The sequence below is a fragment of the Mus pahari genome, chromosome 17, assembly GCF_900095145.1.
Source record: "Mus pahari chromosome 17, PAHARI_EIJ_v1.1, whole genome shotgun sequence".
NCBI classification, from domain to species: domain Eukaryota; kingdom Metazoa; phylum Chordata; class Mammalia; order Rodentia; family Muridae; genus Mus; species Mus pahari.
Window position 1 is genome coordinate 65,513,943 of NC_034606.1, and position 23,956 is coordinate 65,537,898.

Consider the following 23,956-nt stretch of genomic DNA (forward strand, 5'->3'; position numbering starts at 1 on the left):
CTGCCCCTGCCCCTGCCCCTGCCCCTGCCCCTGCCCCTGCCCCTACCCCATTCTGAGTACTGGGATTAATGGTGTTCACCACCACGCATGGCTGAAAGTTTTCTTCTTTATTAAATATCTTTGTGGTAAAATCCTGGGGTTATTTCATTATGGTAAATTATGCTTAATGTTTATGAGAAACTACAAGCTAGTTCTCTAAAATAGTTACACTATTTTTTCCCCAGCAAGTGTATTAGAGACAGCTTTGTTAGTCTTTGACTCATTTACTTTATATGTTTGCCTTATGGTATTGGTGATTGTACCCCAGACCTCACACACGCTAAAAAGGGAGCAGGGAGCTGCCGCTGAACTATACCAGCCCTGTCTTTTAGTGTTAAAGGAGGTTGGTTTTACTATGTTGTCCTGGCTGGCCTAGAACTAAGCAGGCCTTGGCCTCACAGACATCTGCTGGCCTCTGCTTCCCGATTGCGGTTTTGGTTTTTTTTTTTTTTTTTTTTTTTTAAGTCCATGAGTTTATTGTTATTTACAGTTTATACAAAATTGATTGCAGCGAGGTCAGCAGGCATGAGAAGCAGATCCAGTCACGTGTAATCTCATAGGGAAGCACTGTTCTTCCCACAGCAGAGCAACCGCTGTCCAGCGCCTGTCTGCAGGCGTGGCCCCGAGAGCATCTGCAGCACAGCTCTTTCTCCAGGAGCCCACCCAGGGCCACAGCCACTGTGTGCTCCAAAGCCCACGAGGCTGGGGCATACAGAGAGGCAGAGGCAGTTGTGCTGTTGAAATGTATTCTCTCTTTTTTTAAGCTTTATTTTTATTATTTTAATGATGTATACGTGTGCGGATCCATGCCCATGAATGCCAGTACCCAGAGTTCCAAGGCATTGACAAGTATTTGTAAACCACCTGATGCGGGTGCTGGGAATCGAACTCTGGTCCTCAGGAGGACCAGTGTTTGCTCATAACCACTGAGCCGTCTCTCCAGTCTGTATATGTCCTCATTAGCGTGATGTTTAAGATCTTTGGGTGATTGTTAACTGGTTGTTGTTTTTTATTGAGTTGCTATGATTGTTCTAGATACGGGCTCTTTTTTTTTTTTTTTTTTTTTTTTTTAAGATGTAAATACACTGTAGCTGTCTTCAGACACACCAGAAGTGGGCATCATGTGAGCCACCATGTGGTTGCTGGGAATTGAACTCAGGACCACTGGAAGAGCAGTCAGAGTTCTTAACTGCTGAGCCATCTCTCCAGTCCCTTAGATAAAGGTTCTTTAGGACAAAATTTTAACATTAGGGGTTTGTTTGTTTGTTTTGATATTGCTTTCTGCATCTTGTTCAAGAACTCTGCTTCTGACTCGGTGCTATGAAAATGTTTTTAAGGTGGCTCTTGATTTCATATCCACATCTCTGATCATCTCAAATTAATTTCATATAAATTAGGACTTACAAAATGAGGACTGGGCTGGGTGGCTATCCTGCTTCTCAGCACCTCTTGCAAAAGCTCTCCTCTCCCGGCACGTTGGGAACTGCTCACATGCACTGTTTTATAATACTGTGAGCCTATTTCTAGAGTCCGCTTCTCTACTTATACCAATACATGCTAACCTTCTTCATTCTCACCTCCTAGGAAGTTCTGAAATGGGGCAGTACAAATCTTTTAAACAAAAATCTACATGTATTTAAAGATGTGTAACAGACTCTTTCAAAAGCTTATTTTAACCTTCTAATTCTTTTTTTTAAAGATTCTCTTTCTTTCCCCAGCCTTTATATGTCCTTATTAATTTCACAATCATCAGTTTCTTCCTAAAAGCCTTGACTTTTGGTGGGCGCAACCCTAGACTGATGAGTCCATTTAAAGAGGACGGCCATCTTAGCTCTAATGTCTCTGAACATGGTGTACTCCTATGTTTATTTACGTCTTCTGAAGTGTCTCTCAGAAAAGTCGCACAGTTTATCATAAGAGCATCTCATCTTTTGATTGTTTTATTCCTTGGTACCTTTTAAAAATATTTCAATGAGGATATAATTTGAGAGCTTTATTTTTGAAGTATTGCCAGGGTGTAGAAATATAGTTAAGTTGAATATATTCTATACACTGTAGCATCTTGGCTCTGTTAAATTTGAAGGGTTTGGAGAAACTTCCATAGAGTTTCTATATATGATAACACTTTCTGTGAACAACTGTCATGTTTACTGGTTTGCTTTATTGCACAAGCCTGGACTTCAGATTCAACCCCGATAGATGTAGTGAAGGATGCCAGCCTTCCTTCTTTCTAGCATCACAGGAAAAGGGTTTACAGTTGGACCTGGAAGGATGGGGTAGCTCTGCCAGGGATGTCCCATCAGGCTGATGCTGCCTTGCTCACTGTCCTGTCAGTCCGATGACAGACTCACCTCAGCTTTCCTCGGTTAAGCCCTGTTGCTGGCCCCTGTACCTCTCTCCGGTCAACTCACACGTGGTGTGAGAAGATAGAAATAAGGGTGAGCCTCCCTTAGTAGGCTCGAAGCTTAACTTTTCTGTGGCTGATGTGAGTCTTTAAGCACCCAGCTAGGACTGGGAGTCTGGAGCACACACCCAAGTCCAGTCCACAGCAGAGGGAGGAGCTCTCGCTTCCTGGAAGGATCATCATTGATGGTCTGGTGACTACACCCCGCCTTTTAGCCCCCGCTTTTACTAATCTTGTTTTGTTTTTAAGGTTGCTAGTAATGCAGTCTGAAGAAATTATTTCTTGCTATATACAGAAACAGAAAATAGATACCAAACCCATAATATAAGGAATTTCCCTTCCATATTTGTCATCTGGTCTTTTTGAATATTTTGAAAATCATCTGTCATCTATTCTGTAGATTGATAGAAGGGCCAACTCAGTAAAAATCTCAGATCAATCCAATGCCAGAAGTAAGTGTCTAATAGAGAGAGCCTTCGTACATTCATTTTTACATGGTTATCATTTTTACATTGTAGCAGACTTAATATGATTTATAAATATTCTATCAGAATGAAAATTATGGCAAAAAATGACTTCTTAGAAACAGTACCTTATCTGAAATAACAGTTAATAAGTCATTCTTACATATCCAGATGTTTTCCATATACAAGGAATCCCCAAGGAAACCGGTTATTTCTTATCTCCGTTTCTTCTGTAGTCCCGCTACATAAACAACACCCGGGTGAACCCAACGCCTAAGTCAGTAGGGCAATGTGAGTAGAAACTCTGATGAGATTAATTCTGTCATCTGCTAGGAATTACCCCCTGTACAGTCTTTCACACCTAAACACGTGTAAGGACAGAGGGTTTCCGAGTAGCTCCTCAGAAGTGGTTTATTCCCAGAACAACCAAGATTATTTTGTTGCTGATCTGACACGCTTCTCTTATCTTGTACAAACATGTCCTTTCCTGGGCTGGAAATGGTGACTGCCTGCCCAAGCCACCATGGAAGGAGCACATGGGTGGCATAATACAGAGACAAAATGGTTAGCCATCCCTTTGGACAGGACAGAGAGGGGCGGAGCTCCTCCAGACCGGAAACAGCGGCTGGGGAGGAGCTCGGCCTCCTATTTTCCAGGTACTGGTGAATCTCAGTTTGGGCAAGTGATCCAATTCTAGCCAAATGTGTGTCTGTGAGACTAGGACAGGGAACACAGGGTCAGTTCCCGTCTCCTTGTCCCTGGGGGCTGTGGCATTCCTGCTTCAGGCTTAACCAGAGGAGGTGTTTGGGTCCCAGCCAGATTCTTGGGTTCGTTGAAGATAGGGCTAAATACAAATGACTTGGTCTCTGCCACAGGCCTAAAGATCATCTGTGGCCAACTTATGAGTGGGATTATAGGGGCACAAGCTGCTTGTTGTTTGTTTAAGCATCTTACAGAGCAGGCCCCAAATCCAGTCAGAAACTGGCTGTTTACCCTCAAGATGTCTGTGTTGCTGCCGCAGACAGCATCTTGCTGGGATGCCATCTTGCCAGGGCTGGTCGTTATTATAGCTTGCAAGGCTCATGGTTGTGTAAGATTTGTGGGGACTCAAGCCAGACCAAATTCCAGCATGGAGAGGGGAGGTGGGCATGAAGCCCACCCCTGGCCGAGGAGCTCCTGGGATTTGATAGCTGGGTGGGAGAGGAAGGGGGGACACAAGGCTGGGCGGACAGGGAAGAAGGTGAGCAGACCCAGGAGAAGTCAGGAGAGGGAGAACACGTAATCAAATCACCTTGTACTAAGTTCTTAAAGAACTATGGATATATATATATATATATATATATATATATATATATATATATATATATATATATATATATATCCATGCACATGGGGCTGGAGAGATGACTCAACAGTTAAGAGCACTGGCTACTCTTCCAAAGGTCATGAGTTCAATTCCCAGCAACCACATGGTGGCTCACAACCATCTATAATTGGATCTGATGCCCTCTTCTGGTGTGTCATGGACATTGTGCTCATATACATAAAATAAATAAATAAATCTTACAAAAAAAAAAAAAAAAAAAGCCATGCAGAAGATAAGGCTCTTGCTCATGCTTGACTGTCAATCCATTGGGGCCCAAGCCTTATGTTAGCCAACTATCACTCACCCTATTTGCTTTATTTTATTTCTCAGGCAACAACTGAGGTGGAGATTAAGAAGAAAGGCCCTGGATCTCTCTTAGTCTCCATGGAACAACTCGCCTCCTACGGACGGAAGGACAGAATCAACAGTATAATGAGCGTTGTCACAAACACACTAGTGGAAGGTGTGTGCCCTGTCTTACCTATCGGAGCAGCTGAGCTGTGAGTGTGTAGTGTGTGTGGTAAACACAGCCCCGCCCCTTGTAAAACCCGGTGAGCCTTTGGAATAGATCCCAGCAGGTACAGAAATCAGGGTCACAAACTGTTCTCCCAAAGCTGCGTGTAGAGAATCAAGTGAACCATCTCAGCCTTGCCGGCAGCATCACACACAGGTGAGCAGGGAGTGAATCACTGCAAGATCTCAAGAAGCTCCGGGGAAACCACCCTTCCTGGCCTCTGCCTCACGGGTACCTTCCTCCTCTCCGCTCTGCTCACCTACTCTACAGCCTGTTAGGTTTTCCCTGAAGGAACTTGTATGTGTGTTAGATCATCCCTAGATGCCACTCTCTAAACACCTCCAAGAGCCACAAATATGTGAAGCGTGTGGCTAGAACCCCAAACCATAAGCCTCTCTTTGGGACTTGGTACACAGGGAGTGAGCAGCCACTTTTGCATCATAACTGTCTGCGGGGTTGTCGCTGTGAAAGCTGATTTCTCTGGGCTGCGTGGCTTCTCCCCGACACAGGGTGGAACTGCTGGGAGCTTCCTCTAGGCTGTGGTGCCCCTGGCCAGTTCCAGCCTCTCTGCCGTGCTGGTATATATCCCCAGGCTCCACTTGGAGGTCATCGGGAGCTAGCAACCCTCATGAGAATCGTCGTTGGTTCTGTTTGTCTTTTATTCCTTTGGTATGGGCTGCTCTAGTTGAGTCTGGATGTTTCTGAGGCTTCAGATGTCTGGTCTCATGGTTCCCTCTGCCAGGCTAACGCAGCAGTAAGCACAGTCCCTGAGATGATGGTGCGGAACATTGGCTTGCTAGCCTCAGGACACATTTTCTGAGTTGTTTAAGCTCACCGTGTGTGTGTGTGTGTGTGTGTGTGTGTGTGTGTGTGTGTGTGTGTCTGTCTGTCTGTCTGTCTGTCTGTCTGTCTGTCTGTCTGACTGACTCTCTGTGTGTTGGGATAGGGGTGCCATGGCAAGAGAACCCCTAAGAAACCCCTGTAGTAGCATTAGTACCCCCCAGAGGTGCAAACAATGAGAAATGGCACTGGATGTAAGAATATCAAGTTGAACAACCTTCTTTCAGCTACCTGAGCAGCCACCATTCACTCTGGGTTTTCATTTCCCACAGAGCTCAGTGTCTAATTCTGGATTTTCAGTCCTGTTGAAGTCAGCATTTGATAGAGCGTCTGCTAACTTTGTGGCATGTGTTTTGAAGTTTCAGGCAAACGGCTGCAGTTTGTAAGAACTTCAAGCTGAGGAACACTAGCTTGAGAATTTTGGCTAATTTTATTTATGCACTTAGAGCACAAGACAGAATTTTTCCAAGTATGCGTGGCAATTGAGATAGAAAGTCAAGCTCCCTCAGATGCATTCATTATTGGCAGGGACACTGTCACAACAGAATTCTGTTCAGCACAGCGATTACTGTTTGCTCACTGCAGTGGCCTGGCACAGGGTCTAGCCAATGTGGAGACTTAAGCAACACCGTCAAACTGGCTTTGCTGTGCTTGGAGCCGTGGAGTATTGGTGTGGCATCACTTCCGGAGACTTTGGTTAAATATGAGCATAGGGTGCCTGCACTTTGAAAGCTGACCCTGTCTTCCTCCCTCTGCTCTACACAGTCTCTTCTTTTACTAGACACACTCACACTCACAGACATATACACATACTCATTCATACACATACCCACACACATTCACACATATACATACTTACATACATACACACACAATCACACATACATACATACATACACACATGTACTCACACATACCACACATATGCACACTCACACATACACTCACACACTCACACATATATATGTACAAATATATGCATGTGCATGCATGCGCATGCTCACACACACATGACAGAAGCATGACTCAGGGGATGGAGATGGCTGTAGCTGTAATTGTGTTTCCTAAGGAAGAAAGCCATTCCAACACTTCTCTGTTGGTAGGCTCGACTGCTCCCATAGCCAGAACCTGTCCTATCACCACACCCTCCAGTCCTATACCTTGACTCCTTTAATTGAAGCTGACGAGCTGGGACTGCTATAAGCAAAGAGCAGTGAATGGCTGCAACTGAGTAGTGTGAGCAGATTAAAGACATTAACAAAGAACCACTGGTTTTAGCCACAGCCCTGACTCTAGTTACTGCTTGCTATATTAAGAGCATTAAATGAATAATTATCCTGCTTCCAAGACTTGCAATTGGGAAGGTCTGGTGTCATTTTAATCCAAAGGTTTAAATAATTGCTTTTGAAGCCAAGAAACAGACTCTTGTCTACCTAAAGGTTTAGATATGGTAGTGGAGAATTCTAGAATCCCGTTCTTAAGAAGAAAAGCCTCTCTGCCTCTCCCTGCCGCATCCTGTAGAAAACTCATAGCCATGAGCTCTGGGATGTGTCAGCACCGGGTCTGAGGTAGGCAGGCGACTGCAGCCTCGCTGTTCCTCAGAGCAGTAAAGAAGACTGACGAAGAGAGCGTGGAGGAGGAGGCAGAGCTTTAGTGCTGCCCTGTGACAGTTCTGATTCCCTAGGGAGAAATGGCCATGGCCATTGCTGCCCCTCGAGCATCCGTCCAGTTCCTGCTGCTGGAAAGTGCCCAGGCAGCGGGCACTCTTACCTGCCCAGCCGAAAACTGCTGGAAGTTTTTGAGTCAAGGGAAACTCTTGCCATAAACCTTTTGGTCCCTCAAAGTCACTGTCTTGGTGGACTGAGGGTGCACGTTGGAAAGAGTCTCCAGTACTCCTGGGACTGACTCATAGGGCAACCCTTCAAAAAGTGCCCAGAAGCAAAGACCACAAACTCCAAACACTCACCCCCTTATCTCAGCTCATTCCCCGAACCCTGTGCTTTGCTACAGAGGCCTGTGGGGCCGGCCAGTAACAGCAGAGAGCCCGTAAAAACATCAGGTACAGTGTATATCTGCTGTTTCTGTCACTAGGGAATCCGAGACAGGAAGATCCAATGAACCCATGAGGCAACATAATGAGACCCCATCTCCAAAAAAATTAATAAAAAGAAACTTAACAAGCCTCCCGTGAAACCAAGGATCCAGTGAAACAAGTATCCACTGAGACAAGGATCCACTGAGACAAGGATCCACTGAGACAAGGACCTTCGCCTCCCACACTCTCTGTGGCACTGACCCACTAGGACTCTCCCCAGCTCACGGATGTAGCTAGGGATAGGAAACAGCCTGCAGGGATCCTCTGAGTGGCCCAAAGGTAGAGAATCCCCTTACTGTTTGCTAAGACATGGAGACTAGTGCAGCGTAAGGTGTGGCAATCATGTCATCTCTCAGATGTGAACAGTCGGGGCTTCATCTTCCCAAGCAGAACGGCTAAGCTGCAGACATTGCGAGAAGGGAGGAGATAAAAAAAAGAACGGAACCGAATTTCCAAATATGCACTGTAAGAATTTATGGAAATAAGAGAACCTTTTCGTTTTTCTTTTTCGGGGATGAAAACTAAATTTACCTTGGGAAAGGAGGGAGCTCTGTGGGAAGGAGGCTGAGGCAAATTCTCTTCACAGACTTCTTTTCCCACGCAGACTCCCACGTGGCTCTCACTGGGGCCCTTCAGTCTGAAAACCAAGGCAACCATTTTCTTAGCAACCAGGGAGCCAGTCTGATACCCAACCCAAACCACCCCTCCCTAAAGTAAAGTCATTGCCATGGGCCACACCAGCTGGCTGGAGAAGGGGAAGCAGACTGGTTGACATCCACTTCTAGAGGAAGCATTGGAAAATTTTGTGTATTTTGTCTTTATTTGTCTGCTTATTTGATTGATGGTGGGTTTTGCTTTTATAAATCAGGACTTATTATGCAGTCCAAGCTAGTGCAGTCATTTAGCCCAGGCTGGCCTCAATACATTAGTCTCCTGTGTGCTAGGTTTACAGGGCTGCCCAGCTTTGGGGAGGATTTCATTTTTATTCTAAAGGTGTCACTGGGGTTGAAGTCCTGTGTGTGGACCCACTTCCTGGTCTTAAGGATGTCCTCCTGAAAGATTTTTAAGTTCAACTTCATATATATATATATATATATATATATATATATATATATATAAAATAGAGTTTATGGGAGGGGAGTTAAGAGTGTAGTAGAGGCAAATAAAGGCAGAGAGAGTAGAGAAGTAGAAGAATAGAGGCTGGCCCTGAGCATGTGGACAGAGAGAGGGAAAGAGAATGGGGAAGGAGCAAGGGGACAGAGAGGAAGCAAGAAGGCAAGAGGGCAAGAGAAGGGACAAGAGAGCAAGTTCAGCTTCTTGAAGAACATCTTCACTGGATGAGGAACTGTTTCATTTCCTGGAACTTGAGGAGGGTCTTGTGGTTGGAGCAACACACCGGGGTTGGCGTGGCCACAAGCTAAGCAGCTCTCTGCCTTAGCTGCCTAATCATTCTTTTTATTTTGGCTTCCTACATAATCAGAGAGACCGTATTCAGTGTCTGTTCAGTGCTGAGAGTCCCACAGTTCTGGAGACGGACTTGCGCGGCTCTAGGGAGGGAGCCTGGGAAGGAGGGCGTGTCTTGGACCAGGCTGCAAGCTCCTCCCCTCACATCAGCCAGAGCAGTTCCTGGCTGACCTTTATGTAGGGGCCACATTACACATGAGGCGGTTGAAAAGCTAGGTCCTTCTCTTAAGAGAGATGGGACTAAAACGAAGTAAAGGAAGGGAAAAAGAAAGGAAGTATGGAGGGGTGGAGAGAGATGCTACAGGAAGAGAAGGAGGGACCGAGAGTAGGAAAGCGAAGAGAGATGGAGGTAGGAAGAGAGAGAAAGGAGGGGGTGCACCCTGGGTAGCTACCTCAGCTCTGGGCTGCAGCCTCACTGAAGGTAGGGCACTACCCTGCGCTCTGGAAGCAGCAGGCATGTGCGTGGTGTCTGTCAGTCCCTTTCCTGCGACTGGAGAGGGCATCTCTGCCAGACACACTCTCCAGTGCTTCCACTACCTGCTAAGGTCCGAGGTACCTGGTAGATATCTTGTTTAATTCCGTGTGTGTTTGTATGTGTTAGTGTAGGTCTGTGCTTGTGTGTGCCGATACACATCTGTGGTAAGGAGACTAGGCTGGCTCCCAGCAAGCTCCGGGGGGATCTGCCACTGCCGTGCTCAGCTTTTACGTGGGTGGTGGGGATCTGAACTCCGGGCCCCATGCTGCACAGTAAGCATTTTACTGACTGAGCTGTCTCTCCCAGCCCCTAGTTTGTCTCATTCTTACCGCCGCCCCCCAAAAGTGGCTTACCCTTTTTCATGGTCCCACAATTAATAGCAAGTATCTGGTCTGGTATTAAAGAGAAGGGACTTTCGCTTTTATCTTAATGTGAAGGAAACCTGAGAAGGGTCAGCAGACAAGCACTCTTTACTCACTGATTTAGTAAAGACGACCACCTGTCCAGAGGAAGATGCTCTGTGTCCTGTTTTCTCTACCAGTGGTTCTCGCCCTTCCTTCCCTTTAATATAGTTCCTCATGTTGTGGTAACCCCAAACCATAATTTTTTTTTTGGGGGGGGGGTTCGAGACAGAGTTTCTCTGTGTAGCCAGGCTGGCCTCGAACTCAGAAATCCGCCTGTCTCTGCCTCCTAAGTGCTGGGAATAAAATTATTTTTATTGCTACTTTGTAACTGTAATTTTGCTACTGTTACAAATCATAATGTAAATATCTGTGTTTTCTGTTGGTCTTAGGCAACCCCTGTGGGAGGGTTGTTCACAGCCCCCCTCCAGGGGATCACGACCCACAGGTTGAGAACCACTGCTCCACAGTGAGGGCTTTCTTTGTTCTTTGCTCTCTCCAGAGCTGGAAGAGTCTCAGAGAAAGTGCCCACCGTGCTGGTATAAGTTTGCCAATACTTTCCTCATCTGGGAGTGTCACCCCTACTGGATAAAACTGAAGGAGATCGTGAACTTGATCGTCATGGACCCTTTCGTAGACTTAGCCATAACCATCTGCATTGTTCTGAACACACTGTTTATGGCAATGGAGCACCATCCCATGACGCCACAATTCGAACACGTCCTGACCGTAGGGAACCTGGTAAGATGGAGCAGGGTCTCTGAGGGAACGACGTGAATGTGGTTTCGCTGAGGGGCTTTTCCTGGCGTGGGAAGCTAGAATTCAGTTAACAAGGAGGTGGTGGTTAATTGGAGACGAGGACTTCCATATGCCCTGGTGCCCGTGCTTCTGCTAGGGGCTGAGCACCTTCAGCTGCATCTTCTCGGCAGAATTCTGAAGACGCCTCTTAGAGCTGTTGGCAGGAAGCCAGCTACAGTGGCAGAGTGGGAGACAGGACAGTGGGTCGGTTCAGCACCTGCACCAGGACTTCTGGGTTGGATTTGGAGAACCCCTCATCTGTTTCTCATGCTCATCCCTGTGCTGCTCAGAACCCCTTTTTCCCTGCCACCGTAGGTAACAGCCCCCTAGAGGAAGGGGTTCCTGTGATGCACCGAGCACCCTACACTGCCTGTACTGTGGGATCTTACCTCCCATATGGTGTTATTTATGAGGAATGTTCAATTCCAAACTTCTTTCCCCTCCGATCCTACTTCTGGGCCATCTTCCAGTTTCTGCTATTAGCTGATCCCTGCCAAGTTTCTTGTAATGTTAAGTCATATATCTAATTATATTATTTAGAAGATAAAAGTACGAAGTTTTAAAACATCAAGAAGTCATGACTTTGGGTTATGTATTCCTTCTTTAGTACAAAGATGAGAAACTGTTGGTTTCTAATGGTTGGGACCCAGGCTTGAGCTCCAGTAACTGAACTGGGTGCTTCAGCACATGTGTGGTACCTACCACCAGCCCATTAGCATCCCGACCACTGTCCTCCATATGGAAAGTCCTTCATACTTCCAAGACTGACAGCTTGCACAGGCCTCCCTACACACCTGAATGTGTGCCCTGCTTGACCATGAAAAATCATCTGAGCCCGCCTGGACACATCTTTCACGCCCCTGCACCCCATAGGTTTTCTCTAGCATGGAAACTCTCTTCGCCCCACTTAGACCCTGATTCCTCACACTGGGCCACCCATCTGTGTCCCTCTGCCCAGGCACTCACTTCCACCTGGCTCAAACCAGACCACATCCTCACTCTCCCGTTCTCTCAGAATGGGCCACTTCTCTTTGGGGGCACTGTCCTTACCTTACAAAGGGCCTACCGCTCCCTACAGCAGGGACACTCTTCTTTACTAGTGTCCTCCCTGATGACATGGTGTCTTTGTCCTGCTTAAGCTCCCCTTCTCTGCCAGCCCTACTTCACCCTTCAGTGTGGATACATTCCCATCCCGCTTGGTGCCAATGTAGGGTAGCTATCCAAGGCCAATCTTAGGCCACTTCTCCATAGTGGATAGAAGCCCCGCCCCCTGACTCTGATAGCCATGCTGTTCATTGGCATGATCGTCTCATTCCGTATTGAGAACTGGCTTCTGATGCTGGGAAGCAGGTCACAGAGGTGCCCTGCTTAGCCCCAAGAGCCGGAACTGTCCCCTCCTTGTGGATTACAATACTGTTGCATAAAAACTTCTCTGTAAAAAATGTAATAACCGGCTGGGCAGCAGTAAACACCTTTAATCCTAGCACTTGGGAAGCAGAAACAGGCAGATCTTCAAGTTTAAGGATAGTCTGGTCTACTGAAAGAGTTTCAGGACAGTCATGGCTTTAAAAAATAATAATAATAATAATAGTCAGTAAGAGTCATATGTGGATAACCCACCCTGAGGTACTGTGGGTAACCCACCCTGAGGTATTGTGGGTAACCCACCCTGAGGTACTATGGGTATCCTGCCCTGAGGTAGTGGCCTTCACGCCTCTGTCCTATAATTTGGCATTCTTCCAGCATGTTATTTTCCTAAGGCCTGTGGGATAGGGACAGCCCCAGGAAATGCACAGTGTTCTGTGTCACAGAAGAAGCAGAGAAGGGAGTAGTTCTTGCATACAACATGCTATAGATGAATTGACTGTTCTACTGAGAAGTCAGAGAGGAGACACCGAGTGCCCCACAGTGAGGGAGTTCCTTGAGAAAGTCTCATCCAATGGAACAGTAAGAGCGACAGAACGGATCAGGAAGACCATGTAACAGCTGAGATAAACTTGCAACAGCTGGAGAATTCGGCCCAATGTATGCAATGTGGCAATATGTATGCATTTAAAAACTCAGAAAGAGATCATAGAAAATGGTAATTGTATGCAAAGCAGGGAGACTGTGGACTTGCTTCTGGTTTTGCACACTTTGGACAATACGTGATTGCTTTTATCACTTAAACTGTATCACATGACTAGATCTGGTAATATATAATAGCAACATATATCAAAAATGAGAGTATATTATGAACAATTATTTTACAAGTGTTACGTCCTATTAATTGATGCATACTTGTGTGTGTTTAAAGGGTGTGGCTATTATTTCAATACATGTACACACTGAACAGTGATTAGTTCAGAGCAATTAACAAATCCGACACCTCCAACACTTAACCTTTCTTTCCTATAACCATCAGAGTCCTCACTAGCGACTCTGAAATACAGATGCATTGTTGCTGATTACAATTACTACCCCGTAAAATTAGACCACCAGATGCCTGCCAGCCTTTAAAAGGTGGTGGCCTTCTGTCCTATTCATATTGCTTAGATTATTTCTTAATCGGGTGCCCACCCAATATGAACTGAGTGGCTCTGGCGACAGAGATGGAAGTGCTGGGACTGAGAACTCCATTCAAACAATAAAGAGCCTGTCCTGTGTCATATGGGATGCCCATGGGATGTCCAGGTGTTGATGGCCTGCAGCATGGAGGCCAAAGCCGGCTCTTGATTCTTGGGGATGTTGTATTGACAGAGATGATGAGGTGTGTCCATTCTGGTGTCCCCTCCTTACCTCCTGCCTTCACGTCTTTAGGTGTTCACTGGGATCTTCACAGCGGAAATGTTCCTGAAGCTCATAGCCATGGATCCCTACTATTACTTCCAAGAAGGCTGGAATATTTTTGACGGGTTTATCGTCTCCCTCAGTTTAATGGAGCTGGGCCTCGCAGACGTGGAGGGGCTCTCAGTGCTGCGGTCTTTCCGATTGGTATTCCAGATTCCTCCTATTTCTCTGAGCGTTTCTGTCTTACAACTACCAGACAGCACTTTGTATAAAATAACTTAGGGCATCTCCTGAAGTGCACTTGCCTCGCTGCGGTTGGCCGATTAGTTGGCCTCGCCACTAAAATCTTGAAACCTTTTCTGCTAAATGTAAGAAGGTGTAAAAGTTAGAGTTTGAAGTCAATAAGCCAAAGAAGCTAGTTCTTAAGAGGTTCCTTAGAAAATATTGATGACTTCAGAAGATGAAGGCGTCCCAGGTCCTTCTGAGGTCATTTGATTGGCTCCTCGGGTTGTTTCTCTGAGTACCTCCCCTGAGGTCATTTGATTGGCTCCTCGGGTTGTTTCTCTCCCCTGAGGTCATTTGATTGGCTCCTCAGGTTCCCCTGAGTATAATCTCCCTAAAATAAAGAGAATCTCCGTATTTAAAGATGGTTTTCTTCATTTCTTCAATGTGGTACCCTCTTCCAGAAATTGAAATTAAGATTTTGTTTTATTAAATCATATTGAAATTAGTCATTGAACATTGACTTCGTTTTCCATGTTGTTAGTGATTAATGTCATATTATTAACTTATTTGTATAAGGACATGTTTAAATGTGTCAGTAATTCTGGAGAAGCCACTGTAAGCACAGGAGTGAATGACCTTGCCCAGCTTGTTCTTCTCTCAGGACAATGCCTGTGGGTTTCTCATGGAGACAGTCAGCTCCCTGAGGAAAGAACTGGCTGGCGCTCCTAAAACCAACACTGCACGAGAGGCACCTCACTGAAATGGCTGCTCCACAATTTTGTTTTGTTTTGAGATTTATATTTTTTTACTTTATGTGAATGGGTGTTTTGCCAGGATGTCTGTGTGCTGTATACAGAAGAGGGCGTTGCGTCCTTTGGAACTAGAATAGCAGGTGGTTGTGAGCCACCATGTGGGTGCTGGGAATTGAACTGGGGTCCTGTGCTCTCAACCCCTGAGCCTTCTCTCCAGCCACCCCCACATAGTTGACTTTTTAAAAACTAGTTTTATCAGCCTGGCGGTAGTGGCGCATGCCTTTAATCCCAGCACTTGGGAGGCAGAGGCAGGCAGATTTCTGAGTTCGAGGCCAGCTTGGTCTACAGAGTTCCAGGACAGCCAGGGCTACATAGAGAGACCCTGTCTTGAGAAAAAAAAAAAAAAACAACAAGAAACAGAAAAAGAAAAACAACAACAACAACAAACTAGTTTTATCTCAACTGCAGGAAGAAAGGGTTAAGTGAAAGAAGAAGCCTGAAAACTAATATTTTGAATAACTCAGAAGCCAGGCAGGGATAACTGTGAGTGGTCCAGAATGGCTCCCGGTGACCCCTGAGCTTTCAGATCAGACCTACATTTCCAGTCAGCACCAGTTACTGCTGTCGACATCTACCAAAAAAATCTATGTAACATGTGGCACCTGACACTGATACTTCACGGCAGAGATATTATTATTCCATTGGCTTCATGCATCATAATTCTCAACCTGTTTGCCAGGACCTTGTGATTATTACAGAATATAAACACTTATGATCGACAGACAACCAAATCTGTGTTTTCTGAATTATTAACATTGGTTGCCCCTTCTACAGATATTTCCCAAACGTGGTACTGTCTCTCCTTGCCCCAAATTATTCTGAACATCTTTCATATCAGCCATTGGTTAGTTGTTGGCAAGCAAAAGGAAACCCTTAGCATATTCTAATGCGTGCTTTTTGAGGTAACAAGTGCATTATTTTATTGTTCTTAGAGTATCCTGCAGATTGCACGCCCCTTGCCAGTTCGTCTCTTTGAGAACTCAAGAGTTGAATCAGAAATAGCTGTGTTCTGACTCGATAATGTAAAGATCCAGGGGCCGGCCTTTGGGACCTGGACTTAAACTTTTCATTCAATTTCTGAAATTCATCAGTTTGCTCTTATCCGTAACTCAGTTTAATCGCTCATAGTCTGAGACATGATCAGGAAGTTCTGAGAATTTCCTAAGGATGATAAATAAATTTAAGCCAATCTTTCTAATTCTACATCTTTTTTTTATTTCAGCAATGTGGGGTAGCAGATTATCATTTCGTTTTTTATTATTTGTCTCCTTAGCTCCGAGTCTTCAAATTGGCCAAGTCCTGGCCCACCCTGAACATGCTGATCAAGATCATCGGGAACTCCGTTGGCGCCCTGGGTAACCTGACCCTGGTGCTGGCCATCATCGTCTTCATCTTTGCTGTGGTGGGGATGCAGCTGTTTGGAAAGAGCTACAAGGAGTGCGTCTGTAAGATCAGCCAGGAGTGCAAGCTCCCACGCTGGCACATGAACGACTTCTTCCACTCCTTCCTCATCGTCTTCCGAGTGCTGTGCGGGGAGTGGATCGAGACCATGTGGGACTGCATGGAGGTGGCCGGCCAGGCCATGTGCCTTATTGTGTTCATGATGGTTATGGTCATCGGCAACCTGGTGGTTAGTACCAACTTCTTCTTCTCCACCACCTTCTCTGGTGAACTCTTTCCTGGCCCAGATATGCTTTAAGGCCCATCAGCTACCCGTAGCATCTCCCAAATTTCATTGACCAGAAATGTCCACAGACTTTGCCACGTGTTCCTGACAGCAGGGAAAGCGGCTCACACCGTCGCTATAAAGTGGCTCACACGGTCCCTATAGAGCGACTCACACAATCCCTATAAACTCACATCAGCTTTCCCAGTTCTTCTGTAAGAAGCTTCCTTGTACTGGACACATCCCTTGAAGCCAACCATGGCTCTCCCACAATAAAACCAGTCACCACGATGCATCTGCAATCCCTGACATTCTCCGAACGCCTCCCCCAAGCCCAGGTCCTTCCCCACCCCTTTTGTGAAGGAAGCGCCTGCCTTTATATTTCTCTCTTCACATATTCCTGTACCCACAGTCTTCCTCACAGCGTCTCTTGGCTGCATCTTTGCATTTCTATAGTAGGATCAGAGAACTACCTGCGTCATAGTCACACAAGGTGCATACAGTAAAAGAAAGGTCGAGCCAGGCCCTGTACCAGATCAGAGTCTCTTCAGGGTAGGCCAAGGAGATATACGTGTTACCAGACATCCAGCTGCCTCCAGCTGCAGACTGTATCAGCCCATCTCTGTCTCTGCCCCAACCTTCTGATGTAGCTAACAGGAATGACTCCTTGAGATCTTGGTCATCATTTATACCCCTTCATTTAACAGCAGTTAGCAAGCTGGGTGGTTCACTCCTGTAATGCCAGCCCTCAGGAGGCTGCGGCATTGGGATTGTGAGTTTAAGGCCAGTTTGGGCTACATAATGAGACCAAAACAGTAGTGTGTGTTATCCAACACGGTAAAATGAGGAATTTAAACCAAGCTTGCATTTCACTGCTTGGCGTCTGGCTCTGAGGTAGACACTGAAGTCAGCGTACTGTCCTGCTCAGGCTTTGAACTCCTGACTCCGGTGGTCCTGCCTTAGCTTTCCATGTAGCCAGTTTACAGGCTCTGCCCCTACTCCTAGCAAAGGGATTTTTGTAAACACTAGGAAAGCAGGGGTAACTCACTCTTTTTTCGCTTAGTTTTTAATACGTTACACGGCCTTGCACATACTGTGCACGTGTTCTGCCATTAAAGTGTACCCAAAGCTCCAGAGCACATTCTTGAGGGAAGGTTTGTTTACGAAAGTATGGCTCTGGGAACTTAATTTTCTTTTTCTGACACGGGTCCTTGGAGACATCTGCCATCAGAAATGCATGACTCTGTGCACTCCTCGGCCTTCCCCAGTCATCCACACAGGTATTTTTGGTTTGGGCTTTGGGTAATTTTCTTTCAAAGTGAATACAGCCTTTGCTTCTTGTCATAAGGAAATTGATTGGGCCTTGTCATACAAATGTAGAAGTAGATGAGAACCGGGGAAAGTGCAAAACTACTTACAGTAAAACCAAAAGAAATCTGCATCTGGTCGTGTGAACATTTAAAATAACACATGGAGGGGCTGAACACTTAGCACACTAGTGTGCACAAGGTCAGGCGTTCTATCTTTTGCACACACACACACACACACACACACACACACAAATGGATAAAATGAACTATGACAGGAGCCAACACAGCACAGAAACCCTTTTCGGTCTATGTGACTCTGTTGGCTTCCGATTTGAAACCCAGAGGAGAGAGGATAACTTCCTAAAACAATTCCACATTTGCTCCTTTTACTGCGGCGGCTGCTGCTGCTATAGGTGCTGAACCTATTTCTGGCCTTGCTTCTGAGCTCCTTCAGCGCAGACAATCTGGCGGCCACAGACGACGACGGGGAAATGAACAACCTGCAGATCTCCGTGATCCGAATCAAGAAGGGCGTGGCCTGGGCCAAAGTGAAGGTGCACGCCTTCATGCAGGCGCACTTCAAGCAACGGGAGGCGGATGAAGTGAAACCTCTAGACGAGCTGTATGAGAAGAAGGCCAACTGCATCGCCAACCACACCGGCGTGGACATTCACAGGAACGGTGACTTCCAGAAAAACGGGAACGGTACCACCAGCGGCATCGGCAGCAGTGTGGAGAAGTACATCATTGATGAGGACCACATGTCCTTCATTAACAACCCAAACCTGACCGTCCGGGTGCCCATTGCTGTGGGCGAGTCTGATTTCGAGAACCTCAACACAGAGGATGTTAGCAGCGAGTCAGACCCGGAAGGCAGCAAAGACGTAAGGTCCCAACCAAGAAAACCACCCACGTTGCATGTGAGCGCACTGACAGGGCACTCTCATCCCCAAAGACTGGCTCGGCCCTGGGCTTAAGGGAGAGATCTACAATAGCCACTCCGTGAGCCAGCCCAGTGCCCCCGGGGTCGTGCTAGGTCTTCCCTTGGGGACGGAGCTCCCTGGGCTAGTCCCGGGTTAGTTGCAGCAATTCTGGAGTACCTGGGTCTGAGGCTGCAGTCAACCCTTTAGTTTGTCCCGGCTCTGAATCCACGTGACCCTGTGGTTAGCGTCTGTCTGTTTGTACGTGACCCTCAGCAGAGGTCACGTGCGCGTGATCCGGGCACGTGTCCCTGCACAGCTCCCTGACCATCCTCTTCCTTCATCTGTGTCTAGAAACTGGACGATACCAGCTCCTCGGAAGGAAGTACCATCGACATCAAGCCTGAGGTGGAAGAAGTCCCAGTGGAGCAGCCTGAGGAATACCTGGATCCAGACGCCTGCTTCACAGAGGGTGAAAGGGCGCGGGGACGGGTTGGGCACGATCTTTGTGCTGTGTAGTCTATGGTTGCCGGGATTGGAGGCGCTGTGGCTGTGCACCATTTTGATGGAGCTTGGTTTGTTTGTTTGTTTGCTTGTTTTATTTCCCTTACCCAGTTCTGACATATAAGTTTCCAGTCTCTAGTTTTTCTTGCCCATCTTCTCTTGGCACCAGCCCCCAGACTGCCATTAGAAAGGCCTCTGCGTGGGCACCGTGCCTCCCGCCTCCCTCACAGCTTCCTTGTAGGAATCTTCCTGATTCCAGAGGTCTTACCTTATTACTACCCTTGCAGCATAGCCTCAGCGGTTCCTACCATGTTCAGCTGCCACCCTCCCTACCGTGGAGTGGGAGCCTGGAAAAGGAACCAGTCAGGCCACACGAGCTTCCAGCCTGACCTGAGTCTCCCATTGGTGCCAGGTTGTGTCCAGCGGTTCAAGTGCTGCCAGGTCAACATCGAGGAAGGACTAGGCAAGTCGTGGTGGATCCTGCGGAAAACCTGCTTCCTCATTGTGGAGCACAATTGGTTTGAGACCTTTATCATCTTCATGATTCTCCTCAGCAGTGGTGCCCTGGTGAGAGTTGGGGGAGAGCAGCTTTTGCCGTTGGGGGAAGGGTACAAAGAAACAGTGAGCAGAGGCTGGGTGAGGGTGGATAGGCCGAGGCCCCAAGAACAGGGAGTTGTTCAAGCGCTTTGAGCTGGCTGGCATATATGTTGCTGAGTCTAGAATCAGCCCTTCTTCACCTCTGACCTTAAGATGACCCCCTTGAACCTGCAATGCTCTTTGCACGGGGATGAAGACAAACCTGTCACTGACAGTTTTTGCCCTACCCCAGGCAGCTTCCTGAGGTGAGAGCCCCTCTCCACATCCAGACTGCTTGCTCTTCATTTCTGTCTCCGGAGGGAGACAGGATGGAGCCCTGGAAAACCCACCTCCTAGCAAGTGTTCAGAGATCCAGGTCTGCTCTGGTCTCAGTGCTCAGAAGCAGGTAGCCATGCAGAACTGAACGCAGGTTCCTCTTCTCGTGGGCTCCTTCTCTTGGCACTTGCCCCCAGGTTCAGCTGGATTGTCACAGAGAACCCTTCAGAGAGTCTGTGAAGGGCAAGCGTGTGGAAGGGACGGCCCGAGGAGGAGAAGCTAGTGAGAGCCAAGAGGAAGCTGTGTGAAGGAAGGCCTCAGGATTGAAGCAGGGGGCCCAAAAGATGGCAGGGTAGACACCGATCTACCAGATGGGGAACCAGGCTGTTCCCCCCTGCTCCGTCCTGGGTCACCTGTTGCACAAGGACTCACACCGCGCTTCCTGGGGCGTTGTGGAGGCTCCAGGGTAAGAGTAACATGGCCCCCAGCAGACCCCCAGGGAGAACGGGGTGGTGTTCATCACTGCTGTGCTCCAAGTCACAGACTGCCCACAGCCTCCGCTCTCCTTCCCTGTCTCCACACAGAGAATAAAGTAGTGGGGACCCAAAGGTTCTATGCTTCCTGTAGCAATTTTCATTCATCATCAAAGACCAAAATAGCGAGTATTGGCGCAGTACAAGAAGACACTTTACAGTTGACAGACGTGTACCCAACAGTACATGCCTTTAGTCCAGCACTCCAAAGGCAGAGGCAGATAGAACTCTGTGAGTCTGCGGATAGTGAGACCCTGTTTCAAAGAAAAGAAAGGGAGGGCAGGGAGAAATGAGGGAAGGCTGGCTGGCAGACGGGAAGCCATAGCTACAGGATCCAAGAAAAGCCTAGACTATAGTTGCAGTGAACTTCAGGGGTCGTGGGAGGGGGGATGGTGATGGGAGACCATTCTTGGCATCTCAGTTTTACTTACAGAATAGATTTCTAACCAGAGCTCTGCCTTAAGGTAAAGCTGTTGCTGGTTTTCATTAAATAAAGACTTGTGCCAAGTTGGTGAGAAGGATTTCAGACCCCATGACTTATGTCTGCCCTGCTCATTCATGAACTGAGATGGCACAGCTGCTGTCTGTGCTTTTTTTTTTTTTTTTTGAGATGATGGGGATCCATACCAGGGCCCTGCACATGCTAGTTAAGCCTGCTACCAATGAGCTCCATCCCCAACCGTCTATTTTGGGAGACAGGGTTGTCAAGGACCTCTTCTCCCCTTTGGGATGTTCGGAGCGGCTGCTTCTTGATGCCTCGCAGGGGGCTGCTCTCCACCTCCATGGCACGTCCCTCCTTTCCGGCGTCTCCTCCTGCACAGGGCACCTTTCATGTCTCTGTGGCAGAATGTCTGACAAAGAGCCTTCCTTTGGCCCCTCCTCCCAGAAGCCTTAGTGCTCAGCTCCTCCTCATTTCTGAGACTATGGAGGTGGAAGGCTTCGGCAGCAGGGCATGCAGAGGGGACGCAGTTTACCTCATGGTGGACAGGAAGCAAGGACAAGGAATCAGGGCAAAGTAACACCCCAAGCCCCCAGGGAGCTGCTCCGTGAAGCTCCACCAGGAATCCATCCGGATTTCGAACCCATCAACCGTCCTTCTGGAACTGCTCTCACTGACACACCTACAGGTGTGCCTTTCTGCTCTCCCAGTCACAGGGAGCCATCACGCTTCCTCGGAGCAGCACAGCTGCACAGTCCACCATTGTGCAATAGGAGGACCTGCCTCCTTCAGGAGTTCCACAGAGAGAATAGTGCTATGGATTTCTACCCCGAAGACTCTCCCACGCATGGGGGCCCCCTCACTCATATCTGTGGCATGGAGAAACTAACAGAAAAGGGTCTCGTCAAGTCTGATAAACAATGGGCAAGAGTGTGAGCAACGGGAACACTCATACCCTCCTGATGAGTGTGAAGTCCTGCGGCCACGTTGGGAAACAGTTCCTAGTTCCTCCAAATGTTAAGGACTTAGCAGCAAGTTCTGTTCCTAGTCACATCCCCTAAGGGAATGGGCATTGCCAATAAAACACAAATACTCATAGCAGAATTTATTGATACTAACTTAAAAGTAGAAACTGCCCAAGTGTCCATCAAGTAATGATAGGCAGACAAAGTGTGGTGTGTCCATTCCTTAGAGTTGTATTCCTCCTTAAGGAGTGAACCGCCCACACACACTGCAGTGTAGGGAGAGATTGAGAACTTTGAGATGCCAGACTTCAGGGTTGGAGGTGGCTCAGCTGCTCTTCCAGAGGACCTGCGTTTGGTTCCTAGTACCCATATCAGGCGATCCACAACTATCTCTAACTGCAGGTACAGGCGACTCAACATAGCATCCATAGGCACCTGCACACACACCCTCACACAAACACACAGACACACAGACATGTGATTGAAAAGAAAATATTTTTTTTAATAAAAATAAGCAGCCAGGCACAAAGAAAACATCTATTGGATCGTCTTAGTTGTATGAAATGCCCCCAAAGGCAAATTAGTATACTGAGGACCAACAGGATGGGGGGGGGGGTCCATAAGGTAACAGCTAAAAGTCGTGTAAGTTCTTTTGGTGGATAATGAAAGTGTTATAAATTTATGTGATGGATATGTATTATCCTAAAAGCCATTGAATTAGACATTTAAATATGAGATGCAAATTACTTCTCAGTAAAACACTTCCCTGGACTCGATGGTTACTCTGTACACTTCTGGACCTGGGTTCAGTCCCCAGCTTCACTAACTAATAAGCAAGGCGGGGAAGCCAGGGAGCAGAGTGGAGGAGCAGGAACCTGATGGCTTGTATGAGGTGCCGCAATGCTAGCACACTCCCATGACTCAGCAGCCGCTGCGTCTCTTTCAGGCCTTCGAGGACATCTACATTGAGCAGAGGAAGACCATCCGTACCATCCTGGAGTACGCGGACAAGGTCTTCACCTACATCTTCATCCTGGAGATGTTGCTCAAATGGACAGCCTATGGTTTCGTCAAGTTCTTCACCAATGCCTGGTGCTGGTTGGACTTCCTCATTGTGGCTGTAGGTGTCCAATTATCCATTCCTCCTCCTCTGTAGCAGGAGCTGGGGCTAGCTTAGCCTTAATTGTATACCTGCAGGCTTGGATAAAGGTCCGTGTATGGCAGTTAGCTCTTCTTTGAAGAACAGGACCGCTGAAGACCCTGCATTGCCCCATAGCCTGTCCAGGCCTTTGTACCACTGGACCTGGCTTATTTAGATTCAGAGAGTCCCCTGTCTTTAGCCTGGACAGCAGAAGGTTCTTGTCCTATGACAGCCCGACATCCCCTTTCTGCTTCTATGAGATGGGATTCTGAGATGAGGGGGTGTGGGCGTGAGGTGGGGTGTATGGATAAAGTGGGTTACAGAAATGTTGTGGGGTCTGGGGATGAGGTAGGGTGGCGGGATTGGGGGCGGGGTCTGTTGCTCCTGTCCATGCCACGGATACATCCAAGGTGTGCCATTTGACTGGCAGGTGTGCCATTTCTCCTGGGAAAGGGGGCCTGAGAAGTGACCATTTCTGCTGTGATCACCAAATGAAAACTTTCCCCCTCCAGGCTGTATGACCTTGTGACCTCGAGCTCCAGTATTATGTTTTCAGGTTGGAAGCAGCAGCAGCAGCGGCGGCTGATTCTCCCTCCCTTCCCCCCTCCCCCCCAGCACTAACCATGACTGTCTTCTGCTTTCTGCAGTCACTAAAACTTTTCTCTTGCTTCCTCTAAAGAAAGGGTGTGTGAGACTCACAGGACCGGGGCTGCAGAGAATTCAATCTGGGAACTGGGATGAAGGACCGAGAGGCTGGAGACTGGGTGGGCGTGTTTTGAGAGGCGTTGTGGGCTGTGGGTTGATTTGTTTCATACACATATTCCCTTCCCAAATTCTCTTCAACCTCTGTGGTTAGTGAGTGCTTCCGGGAGCTGACATTGTCTTGGCCTCTCCTGTTTCAGGATGCTAGGGTGTTCGTGAGGGTTGTCTAGATTAACGGAACTTATAGAGTGAATATAG

At 47.5% G+C, this 23,956-nt stretch overlaps 1 protein-coding gene across 5 annotated transcripts in view; it reads left to right on the top strand.

The window, feature by feature from the left end:
• Scn8a (sodium voltage-gated channel alpha subunit 8) overlaps positions 1–23,956 on the top strand; it is a 175,902-nt gene that overhangs the window by 126,353 nt on the left and 25,593 nt on the right. For all 5 annotated transcript variants that reach the window (XM_029531137.1, XM_021216734.1, XM_029531139.1 and 2 more), the window contains 8 exons: positions 4,604–4,736; positions 10,565–10,803; positions 13,660–13,833; positions 15,940–16,296; positions 18,056–18,526; positions 18,917–19,034; positions 19,479–19,633; positions 22,802–22,975. In XM_029531137.1, coding sequence (XP_029386997.1) covers positions 4,604–4,736; positions 10,565–10,803; positions 13,660–13,833; positions 15,940–16,296; positions 18,056–18,526; positions 18,917–19,034; positions 19,479–19,633; positions 22,802–22,975 — 1,821 coding nt within the window. The remainder of the gene's footprint in view (positions 1–4,603; positions 4,737–10,564; positions 10,804–13,659; positions 13,834–15,939; positions 16,297–18,055; positions 18,527–18,916; positions 19,035–19,478; positions 19,634–22,801; positions 22,976–23,956) is intronic.